The sequence below is a fragment of the Myotis davidii genome, unplaced genomic scaffold, assembly GCF_000327345.1.
Source record: "Myotis davidii unplaced genomic scaffold, ASM32734v1 scaffold468, whole genome shotgun sequence".
NCBI classification, from domain to species: Eukaryota; Metazoa; Chordata; class Mammalia; order Chiroptera; family Vespertilionidae; genus Myotis; species Myotis davidii.
In genome coordinates this window covers 156165-180115 of record NW_006299170.1, presented here as the reverse complement: position 1 = coordinate 180115, position 23951 = coordinate 156165, and the positions used below count along the sequence as shown (strand labels likewise).

Sequence of the window (23951 nt, the reverse complement as noted above, 5' to 3'; positions counted from 1 at the left end):
AGAGCGAGCCCATGACAAGCCATCAGTTAAGAGTTAAGGTTGAAAATCACATATGAGTTACAGGTTCAAAGCATAGGGGTGGACGAGCTGGGGAAGTCTGGAATAAGAAGCAAAATAGCAGAAAGTATGACATGGTCAGTGAATCTCAAACTTTAGGGAGCGTCGCAAGCACCTGGCAGGCTAATAAAACAAGTAGCTCTGGACTCCACCTGTAGCATCCTTGCTTCTATAGGTCTTGGTAGAGCCTGAAGATTTGCATTTCTAACGAGCTCCCAGGTAATGCTAACCATGCTGGTTTGAGGACCACATTTTGAGAAGGGTGGTTCTAGATGAATTCCAGAGACAAGTGACAGTGCTGGCGGTGACTCTTCACGAGCTCCTGGAATACTCTGCTGGGTAAGCTTAGTTTGCTTAAAGTGTTGGAGACAGGACCGACGGAGGTAGCATCTTGACTTTTTTTTTATTTTAATTGCTTTTTTTAAATAAAAAAAATCAAATGAACAACTCAGTTTTTGAGGATATAAACCTTCTGTATTAAAATGCAAAATAACTTACATTTTTGCCATGTAAACATAGAAACTCTATGAAACATGATATATATCATGTTTTTGTAGTTATACAGCTAGTACAGTGCTCTGGTTAAAAGTGTATATTCTGGCCCTGACTGGTTTGTCTCAGTGGACAGAGCGTCAGGCTGCGGACTGAAGGGTCCTAGGTTCGATTCCAATCAAGGGCATGTACCTTGGTTGCGGGCACATCCCCAGTGGGGAGTGTGCAGGAGGCAGCTGGTCAATGTTTCTCTCTCATCGATGTTTCTGACTCTCTATCCCTCTCCCTTCCTCTGTAAAAAAATCAATAATATATATACTTTTTTAAAAAGTGTTATGTTCTGGCCCTAGCCAGTTTGGCTCAGTGGATAGAGAATCAACCTGCGGACCAAAGGGTCCTGGGTTTGATTCCAGTGAAGGGCACATACCTGAGTTGCAGGCACCTCCCTGGCCTGGGCCCTGGTCGAGTGCTTGCAGGAGGTGACCAATTGATGCGTTTCTCTCACATGGATGTTTCTCTCTATCTTAACCTCACTCTTCCACTCTCTCAAAAAAAAAAAAAACCTTTGGCTGAGGATTTAAAAACAAAAAATAAGTGTGTGTGTGTTCTGAAGATAAACTTCTAGGGTCAAATCATTTTTTTTCTCTCCCTGCTTTAATTTAAAATATTATCCCTGATATATTTATTAATTTTTTAAAAAATCTTTATTGTTGAAAATATTACATATGTCTCCTTTTTTCCCCTTTTGACCTCTTCTAGCCTGCCCCATCCCCTGCCACAGGCCTTCACCACCCTATTGTGGGTGTCTGTGGGTTATGCATATATGCATACAAGTTCTTTGATTGACCCCTTCCCCTCCATCCCCCCATCCTCTTTCTCCCTGCCTTCCCTCTGAGATTCCTCAGTCTGTTCCATGCTTCTATGTCCCTGGATCTGTTTGATTCTACTACCAGCTTTGTGCCCTGAGGTCACAAGTTTCTTAAACTGCTGGAGATTCCTTTGTAAAATTCGGATATTATGGATCACATGGGTTGTTGTGAGGATTAAATAAAGTAAGATATTTAAACTTTTTATGGTATGCCTGGCACATAATAATTGCACCATAAATGTTTGCTATTATTGGAACACCAGAGTAAATACCTTCATTTAGAAATGAAACTTTGTGTATAATACTTGGTAGTGATCTCAGGTTTAATTTGTAGGTTTCTCTGTGTTTCTATATTTCATTATAACTCTCCAGCTAAGAATAGCACTAAGTTGGCATGAAGTTATCAATTATATTTAAACAATGTGACTCAAAAGTCGAAGTGGATTACAAAAAGCAAAGAATCTATAAGTCTCTAGCAAATTTCAGACTAAGAAGGAAGAACACCTTCTATATATATAGTAGTTAAGAGCATCAGCTCTGGGTCCAATTGCCTGGATTTGTATTCTGACTCCACACTTCACTAACTCTATGACCTTGAGTAAACTACTTGACATCTCTGTGCCTCAGACTCTTCATCTGTCAAATGGTGATAATAATCTCAGCAAGTTTATTTATTTCTTTGTTTATTTTGTTGTTGACAGTATTACAGGTGTCCCCTATCTTTCCCCGCTTGGTCCCCCTCCACCCAGCCCTGCCCCACCACAGCCCTTCACCACACTATTCTGTGTCCATGGGCTACCCATAGATATATGTAACTTCTCTAATTAATCTCTCCCAGTCCTTCTCATGCCCCTCCCCTCTGAGATCTGAAGTATATGCGGTCTCTCTCTCTCTCTCTCTCTCTCTCTCTCTCTCTCTCTCTCTCTCTCTCTCTCTCTCTCTCTCTCTCTCACACACACACACACACACACACACACACACACACAAGGTCATGTTCAATAGAGTTTAGATGCTGTAACTGAAATATGCAAAGTGCTTAGATAAATGCCTTGCACAAAATAAGCACTATAAAAGTGTTTACTGTTGATCTCTAGCTTGTATATATGTAGATTTTGGGAGTGTTTTGTTTTGAAGGGAAAATAAATCAGAAATTAGATTTTTTAATTTTTTTGGCCTCAAGTTCAATATACTGCAATATAGGTCTGTGGTAACTTCAAGTTTTTCTTAATAAAACTACAGCTTTCTTAAAAATATACTTGGTGTTTCATTTAAAAGCAGAGTCAGTACTTTGACGATAGTCTAGTCTTTCATAATGTTCTAGAAAAAAAGAAGCCCCTTTTCTACTGGCAGAAATCTCTATGCCAGCACATATGAAGGATTCTCACTTTGTCATTGACAAGCTCTGTGGTCTTCTGTGTGTTGATACCATTGACCTCTCTGTCCTTGAAATGGCCTCTTTCTGGGCAACTTGACATAGACATGGCACTGCTATGGGTCCCCTGCCTGCCTCCTAGACATTGCTTCTCTGATTTTCCAGGCAATTCTTTTGTCGTCTGACCCCCCGCCCCCCGACATGTGTGTCAGCACCCACGCCTTAGCCTCCTTTCTGCAGACACTTCCTTGGGACCCCCCGCCCCAAAGGCTTCCCCTTTCCTCTCTAAGCAGAGACCTCATGTTCTATTCTCCCACATTCAGTCCAGTGTTAGAGTCCCAGAAGCCTGCTAAAGCTTCCACTTGAATTTCTCACTGCCACACTGAAACCAGACTTCCATTTCTTCAAAAATGTTTACCCTACCCATTCTTCTGTGTGTTAAGGTTACCATGCTGGGTGTAGGCCTTTGCATTAGCATGTTGCTCCTGTCTCTTGATTCTTTTATTTATTTTTTTTCTGATCTGGACTTACTGCTACCTGCCATTCTAGGTCAGAACCTTGTTCTTCAGCAACTACATAGTTTTTCCCATCCAAGATTTCACTTTCTACAGCTTCAGTTAACCAAGGTCAACTAGGGTCCCAAAATATTAATCCCAGAAATATACAATTCATGTTTTACATTGCACACCATCCTGAGGAGTGTGATGAAGTTTCAAGATTCCCACATCATCCCACCCAGGATATGACTCATCCCTTTGTCAAGTTCTCCACACAGTAGATCCTCCCCACCCATAGTCAGGGAGCAGCCTTCTTGGTTATTAGATCAACTGTAAGTATCACAGTGCTGTTGCTCAAGTCACCCTTATTTTACTTAATGATGACCCCAAAGTGCAAGAGTGGTGATGCTGGCAATTCAGATATGCCAGAGAGAAGACACGAGGTTCTTTCTTTAAGTGAGTTAATAAGGAAAGGAGTTGTATCCTGAGGTTGCTAAGGTCTACAGTAAGAACCAATCTTATCTGTGAAACTATAAGAAGGAAAAATAAATTTGTGCTAATTTTTCTAGTGTACCCTAAACTGTAAAAGCTATGGCCACAGTATGTGACAAGTACTTAAGATAGAGAAGGTATTAAATTTATGGGTGGAAGATATGTTCTGATTGATGGCAATGTGGTGCACCAGAAAGCAATGAGTCTATAAGAAGACTTTAGCACGGGATCCTCTGAAACCAGTGACCACATTCACATAACTTTATTTTAATATATTTAATTGATTTGAGAGAGAGAGAGAGAGAGAGAGAGAGAGAGAGAGAAAATCATTGATCGGCTGCCTCCTGCACAGCCTGAAACCCAGGCATGTGCCCTGACAGGGAATTGAATACTAGTTCATAAGTCGATGCTCAACTACTGAGCCACACTGACAAGGCCACATAACTTTTATTAGGGTGTATTGTTATAATTATTTTGTTTTATTAGTAGTTATTGTTCATCTCTTACTGTGCCTATTTATAAATTAAACATTACCAAAGGTTTGTGTGTATAGGAAAACACAGAGTATATACAGAGTTGTGGACTATCCTCTGTTTCAGGCATCTGCTGGGGTGCTGTGTCCCCTGCAGATCAGGGGGATGCTGTGCCTCCCAGGAGATGGTCCCAAGGCAGGTGCTGTCCTGCAGGTCATTTCCCACAGCACCGACAGGCTGATAACCTTCCCTTCCACTAGCCTTTTACCCTTTCCAGACCGTCCCTGTTCCCACCTTTGTAAAGTGCAGGTACATTAGTCTTTCAAATCTTTCTGGAGTTTGCCTTTAAAGTATGTTTCCACCCCCAAACCCCCCAGTACGAACCGTTGGTATGTGCTCAGGTTAGTCCTCCCGCTGTGAGCTGCGCACACACCTTGTACTCACCATGCCAGTCCTGTAGCTCCCCCTGCTCTGATAAGCATGTGTCAGCTTTGTTTTTCAGGTCTTCAAAGACAACTGCTCGCTAAACATTCTTAAATTATATTTGAATCTAACATAGTCTCTGGAACAGTAAAAATATAAAATTACATAAATGTAAAAAAACAACGAAGAAACAAACAAAAAAACACTATTACCCCTAAATGAGACCAAAGAGAAAATATGCTACTCAATCTTCTTATTTTACAAATGAGGAATCTGAACACCTGAGATGGGTTATTTAAAAATTTAATAGTTTTATACTCATTTGTGGTTGCCTTCTATTCATGGCATATGGTATCCATTGCTATTTACATTGTTGATATAAAGTTTTATCTAGACTAGATTTGCTTTTGATTAGAAATATTAATTTAGAGAAATTATAACTAAATAATAGTATTGAAGATAAGAAAATATGGCAAAAGTGTGAAAGTAATAATCAAGAGATAGAAGGATTGAAAATATCTCCTTGCATTGATTAGAGTTTGTGCTTAATAAATGACTGTTGACTGGCTCGTTGAAAGCTCACACCTGTCTCCCTACTCCCTAGCCAACAGCCTTCACCCACTTACAGCAGACAAGTACTTTTCATGACTACGTTTTCAGCATAAGGTCAAAGGAAGAGAAGAGTAACAGGTCAGCTGGCAAAACTATTTCTGGCCCTGTAGGCTTCCTTTAACTTTAACTGAGCTCACTGGAGGTGGTGCCTGTGGAGCCAGTGCCCTAGTCTGCAGACAGGAGTGTGGACTTCCTTTGGCCATCTCGCTCTTCCTAGAACTCTCTTTCCCACACAAAGTTTAACTGGGCAAGTGCAACACTACAAACAGCATGAGTAAAGAAAGTGAAGTGGAAATTCCCATATGCACAGGAATATTTGTAGAAGGGAGAGAAGACTACATTCCGCATGCTGACTCATTGTTCACATGCCTTCTCTTATTTTGGAGACTTTAAGAGCTACCCTCAGCAGCCCAACCTCTGTGTGGTTTCCGCCAACACTTTAGACCTTCCTGACCAGGCTCACTGAATTACAGGCCCCCAAGTGAACTCTCTAAGGAGAAACAGAAATAGGCTCTGGCTGGAGTCTGCTTATAGAGGGGCCTAAAAAACCAAAATCTAAAGCGCAAAGAACTCTGGACACTGGGAGAAATGAAAAATGGATCCACTGTGCAATGTAATTCTGATACAAGCTACCTAGAGTTAGGTCGGGTTTCACAGGTTAAGGGCACAGTCCCTGCAAGACTGCACTTCAGACACCAGCTGCAAGTTTGGTGGTCCCAGGCTACCCCCACTTCCCACCAGCTGGCTACAAATTCAGCCTTTCCCACAGCCCCTCAGGTTTGAGAATTTGCTAGTGGTGATGTAAGAAGTCCAAACCTGTAGATAACTTCTTAAAAATATGTTTTGATTGATAATAGAGAAATAGGAAGGGAGAGGGAGAGAGAAAGATCTATCTCTGTGGGCTGCCTCCTACACACCCCCTACTGGGAATCAATCTCACAACCCTGGCATGTGCCCTGACAGGGAATCTAACCTGTGACCTCTCTGAGCCACACCTGCTAGAGCCTGTGGAGAATTTTTATAAGAGTTTATTTGAGCCAAACTGAAGACACATGCTGGGGAGCAAACTCTCAAATGCTCCAGAGAATAACAGTTTTGCAGCTTCTTTTATGCATTAGAAATTAAGGGAGGAATTTAAGGAAGACTCTGGGGGAGGGGGGGAGTAAGAGGGGGTTGGATTACAGATTACAGAATAGTTAACAGGATTATGTGCTTTTTGCAGCTGGTTATGGCTTAATTCAAAAGTGTGTTAACCTAGATGCGCAGACACAATGGACAGGCCTTGCTTAAGGCAAATATAAACTTCTTACTAAAAAGTTATGTGCCTGGGGCCTGACTACCCACCATGACCTGCCTAGTTAAGAACCTATGATCATGTCACCCTGTGAGGTCAATTTCCGTAGAACCCCCTCTTTTTTTTCATTCACACTAGAACAACTCTTTGAATTTAAGAAAGTACCGTAGTTAAAATTACAATTTTACTACAAAATGTACAAATCAGGACCAGCCAAGTAAAGGGGCACATATAGCAAGCAAGTCTGGGAGGGTCCCCAACATGTGGCTTTTGTTCCTCAGGACAGATCGCCTTCCCAGCACATCAGTGTATATCACCAACCAGGAAGCTTACCCAAGCCCCAGGGACCAGGGTCTTTCTGAGCCTTCATTCTGTAAGCAGGATTGATTGAATCACAAGCAATGAGATTAAACTCATTCCTCAATGCTCCTTCCCTCCAGGCTGATATCCAGGCTCAGAGCTCATGTTGGTCTTTCTGTTGAGGCCAGTACACTACCTGAAACTACTTAGGGGTTCCAAGTGTATCACCTCATTAGCATAATGTGGTCCCAGGGGAGTACCATGAAAAAGAACACTTCTATTACTTGCAAAATTCTCAGGGTTTAGAAGTTCCCTCTCAGGAACTCAGGACAAAGACCAAACAAAAATGCTATTAAACAACACGCAGAAAATAGAAGATGAATTGGATCTATTTAAGCTATGAAAAACTAACACAAAAAAATATATGATTTTTATGATGGAGAAACCACGGGAAAATGTCACTTGAATGTAAAATGAGGGTCATTCAACATCATTAGATCTTTAAAATGTGTTTTTCACTCACGGGTACATTTATATAGCATTATTTATTGAGTGCCTACCTCCTATGCTAATCAATGAAGGTATACCAGTACACTGCCCCCGTTTAAAAAATAATAATTTTATTTGTATTACATTAAAAAGAGGAAGGATGGTGCTGAGGAGTGGGAGTGGCTGGGGAGAGGCCAATGGGGGGAGGGGAGGGAAGGAGACATATGTAATACTTTAAACAATAAAGAATTTAAATTAAAAACATAAAAAAGAGGGAGAATGAACCAGTTGAAATTATTTGCTTGTTTTAACTACAATCAAAATGAACCTGAGTTCTGGGATAATCGTTAAGTTTTCCTTGTCAAATATGATGTTAAGAGAGCCCCTCAAATACAAAGCATTTGTCGTCAAGTCTATATCGGAGAGGAATTTGGGGAAGTGGGGGGTTATAGGAGAAATGTATATGCTGTTTGTTTCACCAGAAGGCTACCATTGGGTCTTATGTTTTTAAACAAAATCAAGTAAAAATCAAGAAGTGCTTTGAAATGTGATGTTTTTTAAACTGTTCTTTTTTTGCTTTCCTGTAATTGGAGCAACATACTAATTTCTACAAGTTGTGACTACTAACAGAGAGCAATCACCTCACAGACTTGTACCGGAGAGACGAAACCGTCCAGGTGACAGGCAATGGCCACGTGCAGAGCCCCCGCTTCCCAAACAGCTACCCCCGGAACCTGCTTCTGACATGGCGGCTCCATTCCCAGGAGAAAACAAGGATACAGCTCGCCTTCGACAATCAGTTTGGACTAGAGGAAGCAGAAAATGATATCTGTAGGTAAGTGGAGAAAAATGTCCAGTTTAGAGAACTCTTGCAAGGTGAAAAAAAATAAAAGATGAATTGAAAAGCATCACATCAAACTCCCCTTTTGGGCTCTTTGGACCTGCTCAAGAATGCACCACTTCTTTCTCAAAAAGCCTTATGTCAAACTACAGCGGGAAGGCCTGTAGGGGAGGGTGGGTGGGTAAGAGATCAACTGAAGGACTTGTATGCATGCAAATAAGCATAACCAATGGACACAAGACACTGAGGGGTATGGGAGGCTATGGGAAGGTCAAGGGGAGAAAAAAAAAGGAGACAGATATAATACTCTTTGTAATACTTTAAGCAATAAAATAATTTTTTTAAAAAGCCTATGTCAGTCTTAACGGACAAAATAAACTGGGGCATGGACGGTGCTGTGGAGGGGCTAGTAGCCTCACTTTCACACCTGTCACAGCCAGGCTGCATGGCCCCAGCCCCCAGAGAAGGCAGGAGTCTGCTACTACAACAGCCTCTGTGAGCAGATGGATGCATCCCATAACCCTACCTCACCTGCAGCCAAGGCTTGTGGCTCTGGCCCAAGTCAGCCTTGGACTCAAGGAGTGTGTACCCTACTGGGCTCCAGGAACTAATCAGACTATGTAACCTCTGCACAGTAACGGCTCCCGCAGCACTGGGAGAGGGTGACAGGGAGGACCTACGGTGTCAGGCCCTTACCCTGACATCATCGTTTTAAGGTCTCAGGTGTGTGTAAGAAGGAAGAGGTGGCAACCCCAGGGACTGTGCGCTCCTCATGGTCTGTTTCTTGTAGTTTCTGAGTCAGCATTAGAAGATAAAACCGTGGCTGATAATCTCCCTTTTTTGGAATATTTATCAGACGAAGCCCTGGCTGTTGTTTTTTTTTGAATTGTCTGCTCCACAGCATCTTATTCACTTAATTAGCATATCTAAGACTCCGGGAGGATTTTTCTCTTTTCTGTACTTAACTGTGCACACTTATTCTGCATTGCCAATGAACTACTGAGCTGCTAAATCCTTCCAGCAGGTTTATTTTTCTTTGAATAATAAAAAGAGGGAGCCTCAAATTTGGCTGTCCCTTGTTGCATGTTTATTATGCTGACAGTTTTTTTATTATGTTGCTATGTTTTTCAAGAATAATAGCAGTGACTGTGACTTTTTAGGACCATAGAGGGTACTGTATGTCCGAAAACAGATTCAAATACATGCCAGAAGAGCCAGTCAGTATTTACAAGGAGGATAAACTAGAGCAGATCTTGCTTCTTTTCAACCTTGAAAGAAAGAACTAATTTTCTGCACTGGAAAAATAAAAACAGTTTATGAGAAACATACACACACACACACACACACACACAGCACTATTGAAAGATTATTAAAGGTGATGACACGGAAGGAGAAAGCCCGATTTCTACTACTGAACAGGGATTATGATTCTGGTAGTGAGTGAGCTCTTTTGGCATCCTGGCCTCTAAAACAGAAGAAGAGAAAGCTAGAATGGTTAGCTTTGCGGCCCTCCATCAAATCTAGTTGCTCCTCAAAATGTATGAAGAAGTAGAGGAATCAGAGGTGGACAGGGGCGAGAAGAAGGGAAAGACACAGTTCAGAGACTCACCTCAGCGCTCCCTAAGAAACATGGTGGTGCTCTCTTGACATCAGATCCGGAGCAGATGTTACACTGCTGATGTGTCCTCAAAAAACAAGAACGACCTATTGCCATCTTAACAAAGTTTCCAGTAAACGCCAGCTTTGAGCAGTAAATATGATTTACACATATTGTATATAAAATGAAATGCAATTGGTTTTCTACCCTCTGGTCCCAAGCCTCCTTGACGTTTACACTGTATTATTTTATTGCTTGAAATAATTCATTGCTAGTTCTTTTCACTTTCCAAGCACCGTATAAAATTTAAGTAACTAGTTTACACAGTGCCCAAGAGTTAATCAGCTGGGAAAATCATATAAACCTTCTTATTCTGCTCATAACGTAACTGAGGCAAAGGACATAGGCTCTCATACATCACTGCCAACAAAATTAAGTCAGCATGCTGTTGTATTTGCCTCCTCCTTAGGCTATTCTGCCCAACCAATAAGAGCTCTGAGGTGCATGGGTAGGACCATAAAGCCATATTAGATTTCCTTTATATTTAGATGTGGTGTTTCTCATGCTGATTCTTTTTGGCAATTGTGACAAATATATATATATAAATGTTTAACAGATTTATGCTGTCACAGGAAAGGGACCAGGACTGATGGGGGTCTGCCCTGGCACAGTATGGAATGTGTGGGTTCTTAACTTCATGCAGGAAAGATTTCATGATATGAGTCCAGGTGATCTTGAGAGTAAGTTTATTAAACTGGGGACAGTGAATAAAGGAAGGGCTTAAGATAGAAGAGGCAAGGTCAGAGCAACAGGAGTGAGCCGAGGTGGAGCTGCCTTGAGCCTTTGGGAACGTGAGGAGGAGTTGAGCCTAGTCATGGCTGCCTTGGCCTTTTAGAAGGAAAGTCAGAGAGGTAGAAGAAGTGAGCCAGCTGGGCTGCAGGGGCTCAGGAAACAAGTTACCCAGGCAAAAGGAGGGCCTTTGGAGACAGGTCCAGGGGTTAGTGGGGACAAGCTGCCACTTTCTTGTTGCTCCCCTTGTGGCAAGTCTCCTTGGAACTGTTAGAGTTTAGAAAAAGCTAAGATACATGCCTGAGGAAGGAATGGGGGTAGGGGGCCCAGGTGTGCTCCAGGGGAGAGCGCTCATTGTGTCCTTTGTCTTAACGGTTTTTATTTGTTTCTAAAGGCAGGAATTTTAGGGGAGTTCTCAGGGGAGGATCTCTATAGAATATTCAGCTGCCTCCTAGGTATGTCCTTTGATATGCTGATGTATCAAAATGAGCTCATAGAGGGATTAGGGTCATTGTCTGGTCAGTTTCACCTTCAAAGTATGTCACCCAAGGGGGACCAGGACTGAGGTGAGTCTGCCCCCTGTAATGTGGAAACCATTTACTCCTAACTGTTTTTGGTTAGGGAAGATAATACCTCTTGATTTATTATCTGGCTGTAAATTGCCAGCCATTTAACTCTCTGCCTCAGTTTCCCCAGTCCATTTGCCCAGGAATTTTCTTAGGCCTTACTCAGTGGCTTCAATGCCACTGTTCACTGTGAATGTAAATCATTTGCATTGAGAAGTCATTTAGGGAGAGGTGGAGGGGAGGAGTGAGACACTGATGCCCAGAACCAAAAGGCAAACAGCTCATCAAGTACAATGTTCCAAGATGTTGAGTGTCTGGAAATAGTATAAATGGTCCCTAGAAGATGTCAACTCTGTCACTGAAGATGTTCTATTATGTGGGGGAAAAGTGGGATGGAATGGAGGGACCTCGAGAATCAAATGGTTGTATGGAATGTCTAAAGAGGTTCAATCCTGGCACCCCCTGTTTCTCTGACCAATGCCAAAAAGGAACCTATGGTCTTAGGCTCATTCACCTCCTGGTTTGACCAGCCCAGATATTTACAGTATTGATTAGCACACAACCTTACCCAAGTCATATGATTTTCATTATGACAAAAGTCATATTTTATTATATTAGCCTTTCAAAAGACAGTGTCCCAAAAGAAAAATGTGATTTCTATTGTGCAATGAAATGCTGGTTCTGTATGCTGTACAGCTACAGATTAGTTCCTTTTTAAAGAAAGTACTGAGTGTGGTTAATTAATTCAAAGTGGGATTTGTCTGAAAATCTTTATATAGCAAATATTTGACCATATAGTTAGGGCAACAACTTCTCAAATATGATGATAGATTATAGTTATTAGTTTTTCCAGGAAAACCTTATAAGCCAGATGCTCAGAATATAGCCCGTTTTGATTATTAATGATTTGAGAACAGTCATGTCTAAATGTGTATAAAGTTTCTCTCAGAACAGATTGTGGAAGTTTGTATTTAGAAAACTTAATCCAAAAACTTGCTTTGATTTTAACATATCTGTAGGTTATAATTTTTAGCCCATCTAGTAGGTAATAAGAAATCACAGATGTTTCAAAGTCTACTTCAATAAAAATTTGTTTCTATTTGTAAAATTGATACTAGATATGACTTTGTGGAAGTTGAAGATGTATCTGAAACCAGTACCATTATTAGAGGACGATGGTGTGGACACAAGGAAGTTCCTCCAAGGATAACATCAAGAACAAACCAAATTAAAATAACATTTAAGTCAGATGACTACTTTGTGGCTAAGCCTGGATTCAAGATTTATTATTCTGTTGTGGTAAGTAGCTTAGCCATACTGTGATTAAAAGAAGACACTGATTTCATGAAGTATAGGGATCATTTTCTATGATTAAACACAGTGCTATGAGGGTGAAGGAATTTTATCAGTTCCCTTTGGTGTACTTTGTTACTACCGATAGCCAAAATGGTAAAGCCATTTTTAGTAAAGAATACCATTTTGGATCTATTAAGTCAACTCTTGGGCCCAAACATTTTGAAAACACACACATACATACACACACACACACACACACACACAACATAGAGAATAGAAAAAGTAAAATGGTTTCTAGTAAAGCAGATACTATATTACTTTTGATTCAATTGATGCAAGATAAATGTATAGCCAGATAGAAGGTGAGAGTTGAGCCTCTTTGATTTGAAAGTTGTCTATGTATTCTGATCACATAAAAGGGTCCTAATGACTTTAGTGTAAATTATCACTCAAATTTGGGAAGGGTCTGTGTTATAATCATACAGCCTCAGAGGTAGCAAGCATCTTAGAGATCATGAGGTGTATTCAGGACCCATGAGTTGGATTCTTGTCTACTACACCCATGCTGATGTGTGATATCGCCTCTACTCAAACACCTCGGTAGTCACTTCCAGCTTACAGTGGTTCTGGCTGTTAGAAAATGTTTAACATTTTATCAAACCAAAATTGACATTGTATTTAGTTCTACTTGTTTGGCCACACACAGTCACAGCCACGTCTTCAGTTAATCAGTCATTCATAAAACAATATAAAGTTCCTGCTTGTTGTTAGACACTCTCATAAGTATAGTAGATACAAAGATAAGCAGGACAGACAGGTTATTGACCTCTTGGAACTTATGGTTTGATAAATATAACAATTAACAGCCCTGGTCAGTATGGCTCAGTTGGTTGGAGTGTCATCCCTTCCATGGAAGGGTTGCAAGTTCGATCCCCAGTCGGGGCACATGTTTCTCTTTCACGTCAATGTTTCTCTCTATCTCCCTTTATCTCCCTCTAAGATCAATAAGCATATCCTTGGGTGAAGATTTTTTTTAAAAGGGGGTAACAACTGAGAATGATGCATATTAAGACAGAAGTACTGGGTGTGATCGGTCAAGCCCAGGAGACAGCAGAATAATTTTGCCTATATATTATCTTAAATATTCCCGAGTCCTTTCACTGTGCGTAGTATGTTGTCTTTTGTTCTCTCAGCAACATTTTTCACTCTCATTCAGTTTGTTTCCATCCCCTTTCAAAATGCAGATGGCAAAGTAGACCACAGTACCATATATTGAATGAATTTGTAGGGGTTTTCCTCATGAGTTAAATTTAGAATAGAAACAAATCTTGCTTTTTGTAAACTAAAGGGTTTTTTTGTTTTGCATTATTGGGAATCATTGAATACTAAATGAATTCCACATCAGAACATTGTAAATGAAGGAAATAGCATGTGGTAACACTGTTCCAGTTTTAATTTGAAAATAATCCATCAAGCATGATTTACATTATTGCAAACTCAGGCAGTGCTGCTCAGCATTAAAATTGAAGGGTGAGCCTTTGGTCTCTACATCTCTTTGCCTTTTAAGGTGTTCATTGACGCATGGGTTCTCAACTGTTCATGGAAAAAACAGGTTTGGCGTGTGATGGATAGGCTTAATGAAGGGCCTCCCCAGCCCCCTTTTTTTCAAGCACTATTAGTGTGAGTATACTTTTTTATGAAGCTTTGGTTGTGACTAAGTTGAATGGTCCATAAATCAGTTAGAAACACCCCACCACTAATACAATGCCTTTAAGGAGAAGTAATATCTTTTTATAGAAAAGGAAGTACAAGTATGACTTTAGGGAAGGGTGAGTACGCCTGTTTGAGGAGTTTTGCAGTGTGGTGGAGGCTCATCACTCATATCCTAGCCAGTGTGCAGTGGAATTTTGTGCAGTCTCTGTGGTTTGAATGAAAACTATTCTGCATCACTCCACTCATTCACTCATTCACCTCCACCAGTAGCTACATTCAATTATGTTTTTTAGAAATGTTCATAGTATAAAATTGTTGTGCATTTCTCTACTGGACACTTGGTCTGCACTGATTGAGAATAATCTCAGGCTCTCTTTCCACTCCTGATGGACTCCTGGCACAAAACATGATCAGTTAGAGTCCACGCACTTTAGTGGCTGAATTCCAAGAGGTAGAATGAGCTTAATCTTCAGGTGTGTATAGACTCCAGATCTATGTGACTTTTTTTTTTTATTAAACTCATTTGAGTCTTGCTCTGCAAGGACAGAAGGTCAATTATGGCTTGGCCAATGTATTGGGAAGATCAATTTGTTCCTGTTTAAATTTTCTTGGAGAGACAATAAAGCAGAGTTAATTAACTCTGTATTAAAACTCAAAATGGGCCAAGTGTAAATTGACAGTACAGAGTGGGATTAAAAATGGCAGGCCTTCTTTAAGTCTGTAAATAATGACTTGTAGAATGTATTGAAGGTCCATAAAACCTCTAGAAATCTAGGGGTTAGAGGCAGGCTTAAGGAGTGGTAGGTGCTAGGGAAATTGAACCATAGAATAGCTTTTCAGAAGTCAAGTGCTCTTGAAAAATGGCAAGTGGCTATTTGGATCAGGTAAGATCAGCTCCACTGGAAACTCTTACCTCTTCCTTGCCTCAGTGACTCTCCGTGGGCAAGGACTTCTGACACTGCAGGTTATAGGCATTCAGGAACCCAAGGGCCTCTTACACAAAAGTCACATCTACATGGTCCGTGCTTATAATGTTTTTGGAATACCAAGTCCAGTTTTTAGTCAATTTTTCATCAAGTTTTCAGTCTAGGAAGACATAGATAATATCCAAATCACTTATTTTTGGTTGAGAATGATTCTTGTATTACAACTAGAGACCTGGTACACGGATCCATATACTAGTGGGGTCCCTCAGCCTGCCTGCACCCTGTCGCAATCCAGGACCCCTCGGGGGATGTCAGACTGCTGATTTCTGCTGAGGGATGTAGTAGTGTGCAAAGTGGCAGGCAGCCTGGGAGGAACCCAAGCTCTGGCTGGGCACTGCACTGCTCCTGCTCATCCCGGCCCTGCTGCACTTACTGCCGCAGCCCCACCGCTCAGTAGCATGGCCACAGAGGTGGGAGAGGCTCCCGCTGCTGCAGCTGCGCTCACCAGCTAGGAGCCAGCTTCTGACTGAGCAGCACTCCCACTGTGGGAGAGCACACTGACCACCAGGGGGCAGCTCCTGCGTTGAGTGTCTGCCCCCTGGTGGTCAGTGTGCATCAGTGACCGGTTGACCAGTTGCTTAGGCTTTTACATATATATATATATATATAGATTTTGTTTCATGTGCTTAGAATTCAGTCTCTACCATTTTTACAGCACCTATCACAATCTCTCCTGGGGCAAGGCAGGTACCACAGCCACATAGGACCAGAGCTGTGCTGTAAAGCTCATTTTGGACTGAATAGGGTTTCCCTTGGTACTAATGGTGTGATATTAAACACGTCTCTTACCCTTTGCGTTTATATCTATAAAATGGGGATAATAATTGGAGTTGGTGTGAGATTTTAAAATGATCACAAATATTTAGCACAGCACCTAGGATATAATAAATTTGCTCAATAAATAATAGTGATAATGATCCTACCTCTACCATCACAAATGGTGTATATATCTTTCTTCCAGGTAATTGGTAATGAATTATTTGAGGGTAGGACAAGTATCTTATTCCTGTGGGTATTTTACACATTGCCTTGTTTATCTATGGCTTGATAGTGCATTTGTTGAATTGCCTCTTTTCTGAGAATATATGATTTATAATAAGGATTGCCTAATTTCATTTTCTTTCTCACCTGTTCAGTCTTTTGTGATTTTGCTCCATTGAAGAGAATACACATTTTCAGAGGCCATAATTAAGCTAATGTTATCAAACACTTGTTAGCAAGATGTGACTATCTAAGTAAATTAGGCTCTCCCACCTCAAATTTGTTGTTTTGTGTTATGAATGAATTGATATTTTTATGGAGGCCATTAAGTAGATTATTGGGAAGATGTCCAATTACAAGGCTCCAAAGGATGCTGTGCAAGAAATGAGCAGCATAAGTATGAATTTCAGTTCTGCTGCTCTCCGGCTAAGGGCTCAATTTTTCATCTGTAAAATGGTGATAATATTACCTAAGATTAAGTAGATGTGATGATTAAATTACATAACTTTTAAGGCACTATGCCTAGATAAGTTATTAATTACTCAAATACCTGCTGCTCTTATTGTTATCATTATCATTGCTATTGTCATGAATGTATCAGGCAACCAGTGAACTTGCTGGACCTATACACAAAGCCCGGTGGTTAGTGTGTACTTGTGCACATATACACACACCTCTGACCATAATTCATTTCCTCCATCCAACTTAGAAACATTCTATTGTACATTGTAGCAAACACAAAAAGTTGTATATGTTTAATAGAAGGTACATTTTCAAAATTCAAAAGTAAAAAATCAAGGTGTTTGAAAGTTATTCAGAAACTTGCTTTCTGTAATAGCAAGCTAGTTTATTTTTTACGAAAACATGGTTTTATCAGGCCGGTTACTTACCTATGTATCTATGCAGTTTGAATTAACTTCAAGTGGTGCAGTTAGATTTCCACTGAGATTAAAATTCTATATGAATCATGGTTTTGCATTATAAATGATCATGTAAAATAGAAGAAGATGGAGAAGAAAAAGGGATACTAGAACCAAGGAGTTGAATAAGATCATATATCAATTATAACAACTTTTACAGATTTTTTTTATTATTATTACTGATTTGAAAGCGAGAGAGGGGCACATCAATTTGTTGTTCCACTTATTTATGCATTCATTGGTTGCTTCTTGTATGTGCCCTGACCAGAGGTCAAACCCATAACCTTGGCATATTGGGACGGCGCTCTAACCAATTGAGCTACCGGCCATGTCCTTTGAAGATTCTGTGTTTCCCTAAAACTTAGCAGTTGATGAAACAAAACAATGGTGGGCAAGTCATCCTCATTTTCCTACCTTGAGTTTTGAAATAGAGCTAGAGAATGAAGGAGGACCCCGTTTGCTTTTCTCTATAAAATGTGTGAGGATTCCATCTTTAATTGCATAGCCAGGAAAACTTAGGTGAGTGTACGGAGCACCCACTGGTGTTGCAGTCACTTCAGCCAGGACTGTAATAGAGCTAAGGACAGTCAAATTGGGGATTCTCACAGCAGAATCTGTTTACCTCAGTTTATTCCTTTCACAATTATTGGGAGATTGGGAGCTTTAAGGGCCGCGATATTGTCATTTAAGTGCCTACTGTGAGGCAGACCAGCCACAACCCTGGAGATACAGAGTTTCTGCCTCAAGATCTTGCATGTGGGAGGAAAAAGAGAACAAACATGTAAGTAAATGAATGGTGTCCCCCAAAAATGTATGCACACTTTAAGAGCTGATTCTATTACATTTTTAATGTGAAATGTATTTTAATAAGCACTTCTGTAATTATTCAAAGTGTGTATACATTTTTTTGGGACACCCTCTTGGGTAGTAAGTGTTTATATACGAAAAAATTATTTGAAGTTCAATAAAGGCCAGAAGTAAGCTAAAAGAGAGCAGCGTGATGGATAATGACTGGGAAGGGGCTCAGTCCAGCTAGGGAGTCAGGGAAGACCTGCACATGTAGCCTTTGAGTTGAGACCTGAAGGGTTAGGAGGAGGCACCCAGGAGAAGCTATGCGAGAAGAGTGTTTTAAGCAAAAGCACAGCAAATGCTAAGACCCTGGGATAGAAAATAAATCTCTTTCCTTTGAAAGTAATAAGTATTTTGATTTCTTAGGGCTTAGGCTGCTGGAAGAAAGCAAACATAAGAGAGGGAGGTAGAGCAGTCCCTAACCACTGTCTCAGTCAACAGTGAGAAAGGAGATTTCTTAGGCTTCTCTCAGCCCATCTCTATTTTGAGCATCTCTCAAGTCTTTCAGTACTGAGACCTGACAAACTTTTTTAGGTAGCGAAAACCAGAGGGTCAGCGAAGGCCAGATACTAAAAGAGTATTAGTAAGATATTAAATGAAATCTAAGGCAGAAAGAAAACCAGGGTCAGACAGGAGGAGAGCAGAGCAAGAGAGGCAAATGCATGCTCAAACATTCCTAACTAAATGTTGTTGCACTAGGCCGCCAAGCTTAAGGGTGTTGGTTGAAGCAGGCAATGACTCATTGTTGCTGTATTTTATAGGCAAGGGTAGATAAGTGGTCTTATTTAAAATTTTATATGTGTTCTAAAATTTCATCAATGACAGAAATCATTTTAATGGATTAGGGGGTCTCATTGGGTAAGTTTAATGTATCAGCTATTTAATCAGATTGCTTTCCTAAAACCTGAATACATAATGAGAACTTTAATAGAGTTCATGAGATAGGCATAGGAAAATTTAATATAGTCCTGGAGCAAAGGATAATTTAACAAAGTGTATATATAGGTAGGTCTAGAAGCAAATGGTAATGGGTAGGCAGGATAAAGAGGAAGTGGGCTCTTCCAATAGGGAGCAGAAAAAGGATTAAGGGAGAAGGAGAAGACAAGAGAGTGAGGTGGAATGAAATCCTATGATAATATTATTTGGCCCAGCCCCATTCAGGGCATTGCTGCTAGTTATGCATTTGTTTCAGCGCATTAGTCAACAGACATTTTCTTGAGCACCTATTATGTTCCATGCACTATGATACATATCAGATATAGAGTAGGGAACAAAACAGCCAAGGTTCGTGCCATTATAGAACTTATAACTTGACAGGCATAGTCCTAATGATGGCGGTGATGATGATAATGATAAATATATTATAAAATAAAAATAATAAAAAATATAGCATCTAACCCTTTGGGTTTTGTGAAGATTAAATACATGAGGCAAAGTATGTGAAGTGTTTAATGCAGTGCCTGGCATATCATAAATAATCTGCTGCTACTGAATTGTGCATTGTAAGAAGACTGATTTTAACAATATATAGAATTTAGACCTTCAGCATCTTAGAGATCTAGTGTCTAGGCCAGTGATGACGAACCTAAGACACGCGTGTCAGCGGTGACACGCAAACTCATTTTTTCTGGTTGATTTTCTTTGTTAAATGGCATTTATATATATAAAATAAATATCAAAAATATAAGTCTTTGTTTTACTATGGTTGCAAATATCAAAAAATTTCTATATGTGACACGGCACCAGAGTTAAGTTAGGGTTTTTCAAAATGCTGATACGCTGAGCTCAAAAGGTTCGCCATCACTGGTCTAGGCCAACGCTCTTATTTTACAAGTGAGGCAATGAACACAGATTAGGTGACTTTACAAATTAAACAGTGAACCCAGAGCGGTTATAAGTTTGTCTGTGGTCACAGAGCTCGCAAATACATGTTATTCATGAGATATAAAGCTGTGTATCAGCTTCAAAGAAAAATAAGGTATCTGAAATTTTGCATACAATTTCAGGGAGACCCCTGAATCTCATTTATGATGTCCTATGAGTCCTCTCAGATGTGGTTAAGAGCCCCACACATATTGCCGCTGCGTGCCATCTGACATTTGGAGTGTTTTCTGCCATGTTGACCAGTCCTTTCCAACACAAGCATGTGTTTGAAATAATACTTTACTACTGTAATTAATTTTCCTCGTAAACCCCATGTGCTGATCACATGAGCAGATGACGCCCCATGTGTGAAGCAACATGTGCAACTTTGAGAGGGAGGCTGTGTGATGACACCTGGACAGCGCAGTTTATCCAGGAATTTAATTATACAAGCATGCTACAAGTACACCTTTATTCTTGTAAACCAGAAATATGTAGTGATTTTAAATGGCTGTGCCTCTTCATATACATATAACTTTCTGTTACTGTGCTCTTTGATGTACTAATATTTTGGTAGGTCAAGAAAATGAGAAAGAAAGAAAAAGAAGACGGAAGCTATTCGACCATATTAGAAAATGGATTGCATATTAAAGATATGCCTGAAAAAGCAGTATTTCTTTCTCTAAAAGCTATGAAGTGAACCTCAGTAAAACAAACAAACAAACAAAACAAAAAAACACCTCCACCTAATGTTCACTTACAAATTCAACAGGCATTTCAGAGAATGTACTGTGGGTAACAATAAGAAGGATGTAATAGTCCTGTGAAGGAGAAACAATTATAAAATGCTGTGAATGGCAGGGATAAACTGTGAATGTAATATTCTGGGCACACAAGGAAGAGATTTACTTAACCTCACAAAGGTGGAGATTGCTGGTGTAAGGGAAGCAAAAAACTTTTTTCCTCTACCCTCTTAGGTTCTCTCTGTCTGGGACCCTGCAAATTAGACTGACCAAAGACAGGCTAATGAGAGAAAACAGACAGAAGTTTCTTTTAAAAAATTGATTTTTAGAGAGAGAGAAAGGAAGAGAGAAAAATCAATGTGAGAGCTGAACATTGATGGGTTGCCTCCTGTAAGCCCCCTAGAAGGGATGAGCAAACATCCTAGGCATGTGCCCTGACTGAGAATCAAACCAGGAACCTCCCTGTGCAAGGGACAATGCCCAACCATTTGAGCAACACTGGCCAGGGCCAAACAGAAGTTTCTTAATAGATGTCATCACACAGGGGAGCACTCAGTGCTGAGTAACTCAAAACGGTGGTTAGAAGTCAGGCTTATATAACATCTAACAGAGAATAAAAAATTTTAGAGAAATGAGAAGAAAAGGGAAAAGGACTTTGAGTTTCTAGGCTAGCAAATTGTGGAAAATATGTAGATTAGATGAATATATGAAGAAACAAACAAAAGCCAAAGGTTAGTTAGTGAGGTTTGTTATACGCATTCCTATGGCCTCTCCAGGCTGAGAAGGGTCTGGAGTTGTCTGGCAATTAGCTCCTGTCCTTCCTGGCAGAGAAGGAAGGGAGGAAACCTTTACAAACGTATGTTCTCCTGGGTGGTTAGTGGGAGGGCAGAGAGCTTTTTCCGTGTCTCCTTCTTAACTGCCTTCTGCTCAAAATAACCCCATTCTAAAGTGGCCTAGTCGGGGTGACATATCTGATCACCCTTTATTGGACTGAGTCAGAGAGCAAAGAGCACCCTGGGAAGAGGGTGTTGCCTAAATGAGGCACAAAGTCAACACAAGCAAGGCATTTCATATCCCGATGACTTAATTCAAAGTGTTGCTGGTTAAGGGGTACTAACAACCTCTATTTTTGCCATTAGAAAAGAGATACAAAAAGCCAGAATATCATCAGAATAAGCAGCTTTATTAATGGTGGTTGGAGAAATGCCAAAGCTCAGGACTCTCTTGTAAATCTAGAGTCATCAGATTTTGGGTGGGATCCAGAACCGCGTGGGGTGTATTATTATGGTGATGCAGTTTCAGACCAAAAGAGGGGCCTGGAGCCTATAAAACAGACTTGGGATGCACTTCCACACCCCCTCACTGCAAGAAAGATCACAGTCTGAGGGCAGCCAACTCCCAACCTGGCTAATCTTAACAGATGGACCAGGGAATTGGAGGAGAATGGACACCCTTCCCAATGGCTGGAGGCAGAAGCAGGCAGCTCAAGAGAGAAATGCAGGAATAGGGTGGAGATAGAGGAAGGGAGGGAGGATGGAAGAAATGATGAAGGGCAGAAATACATAATGAAAGAGACCAAAGATGTTGATGTCTCCCTATCTGTGGGCTGAAGTAGAAATATGGAAGAAAGGGTTTCCACTTCTAAGTAAGCAAAAAAAGGTTCCTGTGCCCATGACATCCAAGCCCATAGTGATGGTTATGCCTGTAATTTTCAATCAGTCATCTTTGGTAAAGGTTTTGAGACCTTAATCCCACCTACTTATGGTTCTAAGAAGAGCTAATTGACCTGCTCCATCTTTCTAAGAATCAGCTAATCTGAGTGGCAAGTTGAAGATCCCTGGAACTTTGAGGAAATGCCAGTCTTTTCTCTAAGGTGACAAAAGGAATTAGAAATCAATCATACCTTGGCAGGTTTTACTCAGTGGTTAGGGGCTAGGGGTTTGATTCCAGGTCAAGGGCATGTACCTCGGTTGCAGGTTCAATCCCGGCCCGGGGAAGGGTGTGTGTAGAAGACAGTCAGTTGATGTCTCTCGCTCTCTCTCCTCCTGCTCCCTCCCTCCCTTTCACTCTTTCTAAAATTCAATGGAAAAGGTATCCTCCAGTGAGGATTAAAAAAAAAAAAATCAAACAATCAATCATAAAGACAGGACTCATCTAGCCTTGAAAATAACTGTCCTTAATGTTCCCTTTATCAGTGGGAATGTAACAGATTAAGGCTGACTCCTGCTCAACATCGCTTCTTTCTTACCTGTGAGAAAATTGAGCTATAAAGTGACTGGTCTCTTTTTTGCAATTGAAAATCAAAACTGGACAGGCAAAAATAAATTTTAGAAAAGAAAGAGATTGAAAACGCATGGAGCCACCTCTGAAAAATAGAGATACATGAATAGATAATCAAGTAATCATTGCTTTTTGGCTGGGCCCTGCTCATCACTTCCTGATTGGTCTCCCTGCCTCCTGTCTCCACTACCTTCAATCTGTTCCGCACATGGTTGCCAGCTAAAGTGAAGCTGTGATAAATCATTTTCCGGCTGAACATTCATGAATGACTTCCAATTTTCTATGGAATTATGTCCAAACACCTCACTCTGATACTGAGAGCCTTCCACATTCTGATCCTAACCTAACCGTCTAGCTTCAATCTCCCTTCTCCCAGTACATCATCTTCAGTCCAGAGAAGCAGCATTATTCCCTGGTAGCCCAGTTGACTCATGGTTATCCATCTTTAATCCCTGGCACTTAATCTATATAATAAAAACCTAGTGGTCGTAATGCTATAACAACCAAACAACCGGTCACCAGGAGGTGCATGGAGCGCCTCTCAGTCCCTCTCCCCGCTGGTCCCCAAACCACTCACCATGGTGGGGAGGAGGGTGGCAGCAGGGTGGGACTGGGGACTGTTGAGCAGTGGTGGATGTTTTGAGGAGAAGTCGAAGGGTGGTGGGAGCCTCGTGGAGCAGTGGTGGGGTGGGGGGAGCTTCGCAGAGCAGTGGTGGGGTGGGGAGAGCCTCGCAGAGCAGTGGTCGGGTGGGGGGAGCCTCACAGAGCAGTGGAAGGGCAGCAGCCACGAGCATCACAGAGTGTCCCAGGGCGGTGCACTTCATATAGTGTCACAAGGCGACAGAGGCCATGCGACGGAGGCCAAGGAGGGTGGCAGCAGGGTGGGACTGGGGACTGTTTTAGCAGTGGTGGATGTTTTGAGGAGAAGTCAAAGGGTGGTGGGAGCCTCATGGAGCATTGGTGGGGCGGGAGGAGCCTCACAGAGCAGTTGAAGGGCAGCAGCCAGGAGCATCACAGAGCGTCCCAGGGCGGTGCACTTCATATAGTGTCACAGGGCGACGGAGGCCATGTGACAGAGGCCAGGCTAAGCCTAGGGACCCTACTTGCACACGATTTCGTGCACTGGGCCTCTAGTTGGCATAAAGAGAATCAAGAATC

General features: G+C 41.1%; 1 protein-coding gene across 2 annotated transcripts in view; it reads left to right on the top strand.

Annotated features, from left to right (window-relative positions):
• The window catches only part of PDGFD (platelet derived growth factor D), a 216857-nt gene that overhangs the window by 139718 nt on the left and 53188 nt on the right, over nucleotides 1-23951 (top strand). The window contains exons 2-3 of one of the 2 annotated variants that reach the window (XM_006774654.2): nucleotides 8018-8204; nucleotides 12281-12461. In XM_006774654.2, coding sequence (XP_006774717.1) covers nucleotides 8018-8204; nucleotides 12281-12461 — 368 coding nt within the window. Of the gene's footprint in view, nucleotides 1-7999; nucleotides 8205-12280; nucleotides 12462-23951 lie in introns of both variants that reach the window. The other variant, XM_006774653.2, reaches the window with a different exon arrangement.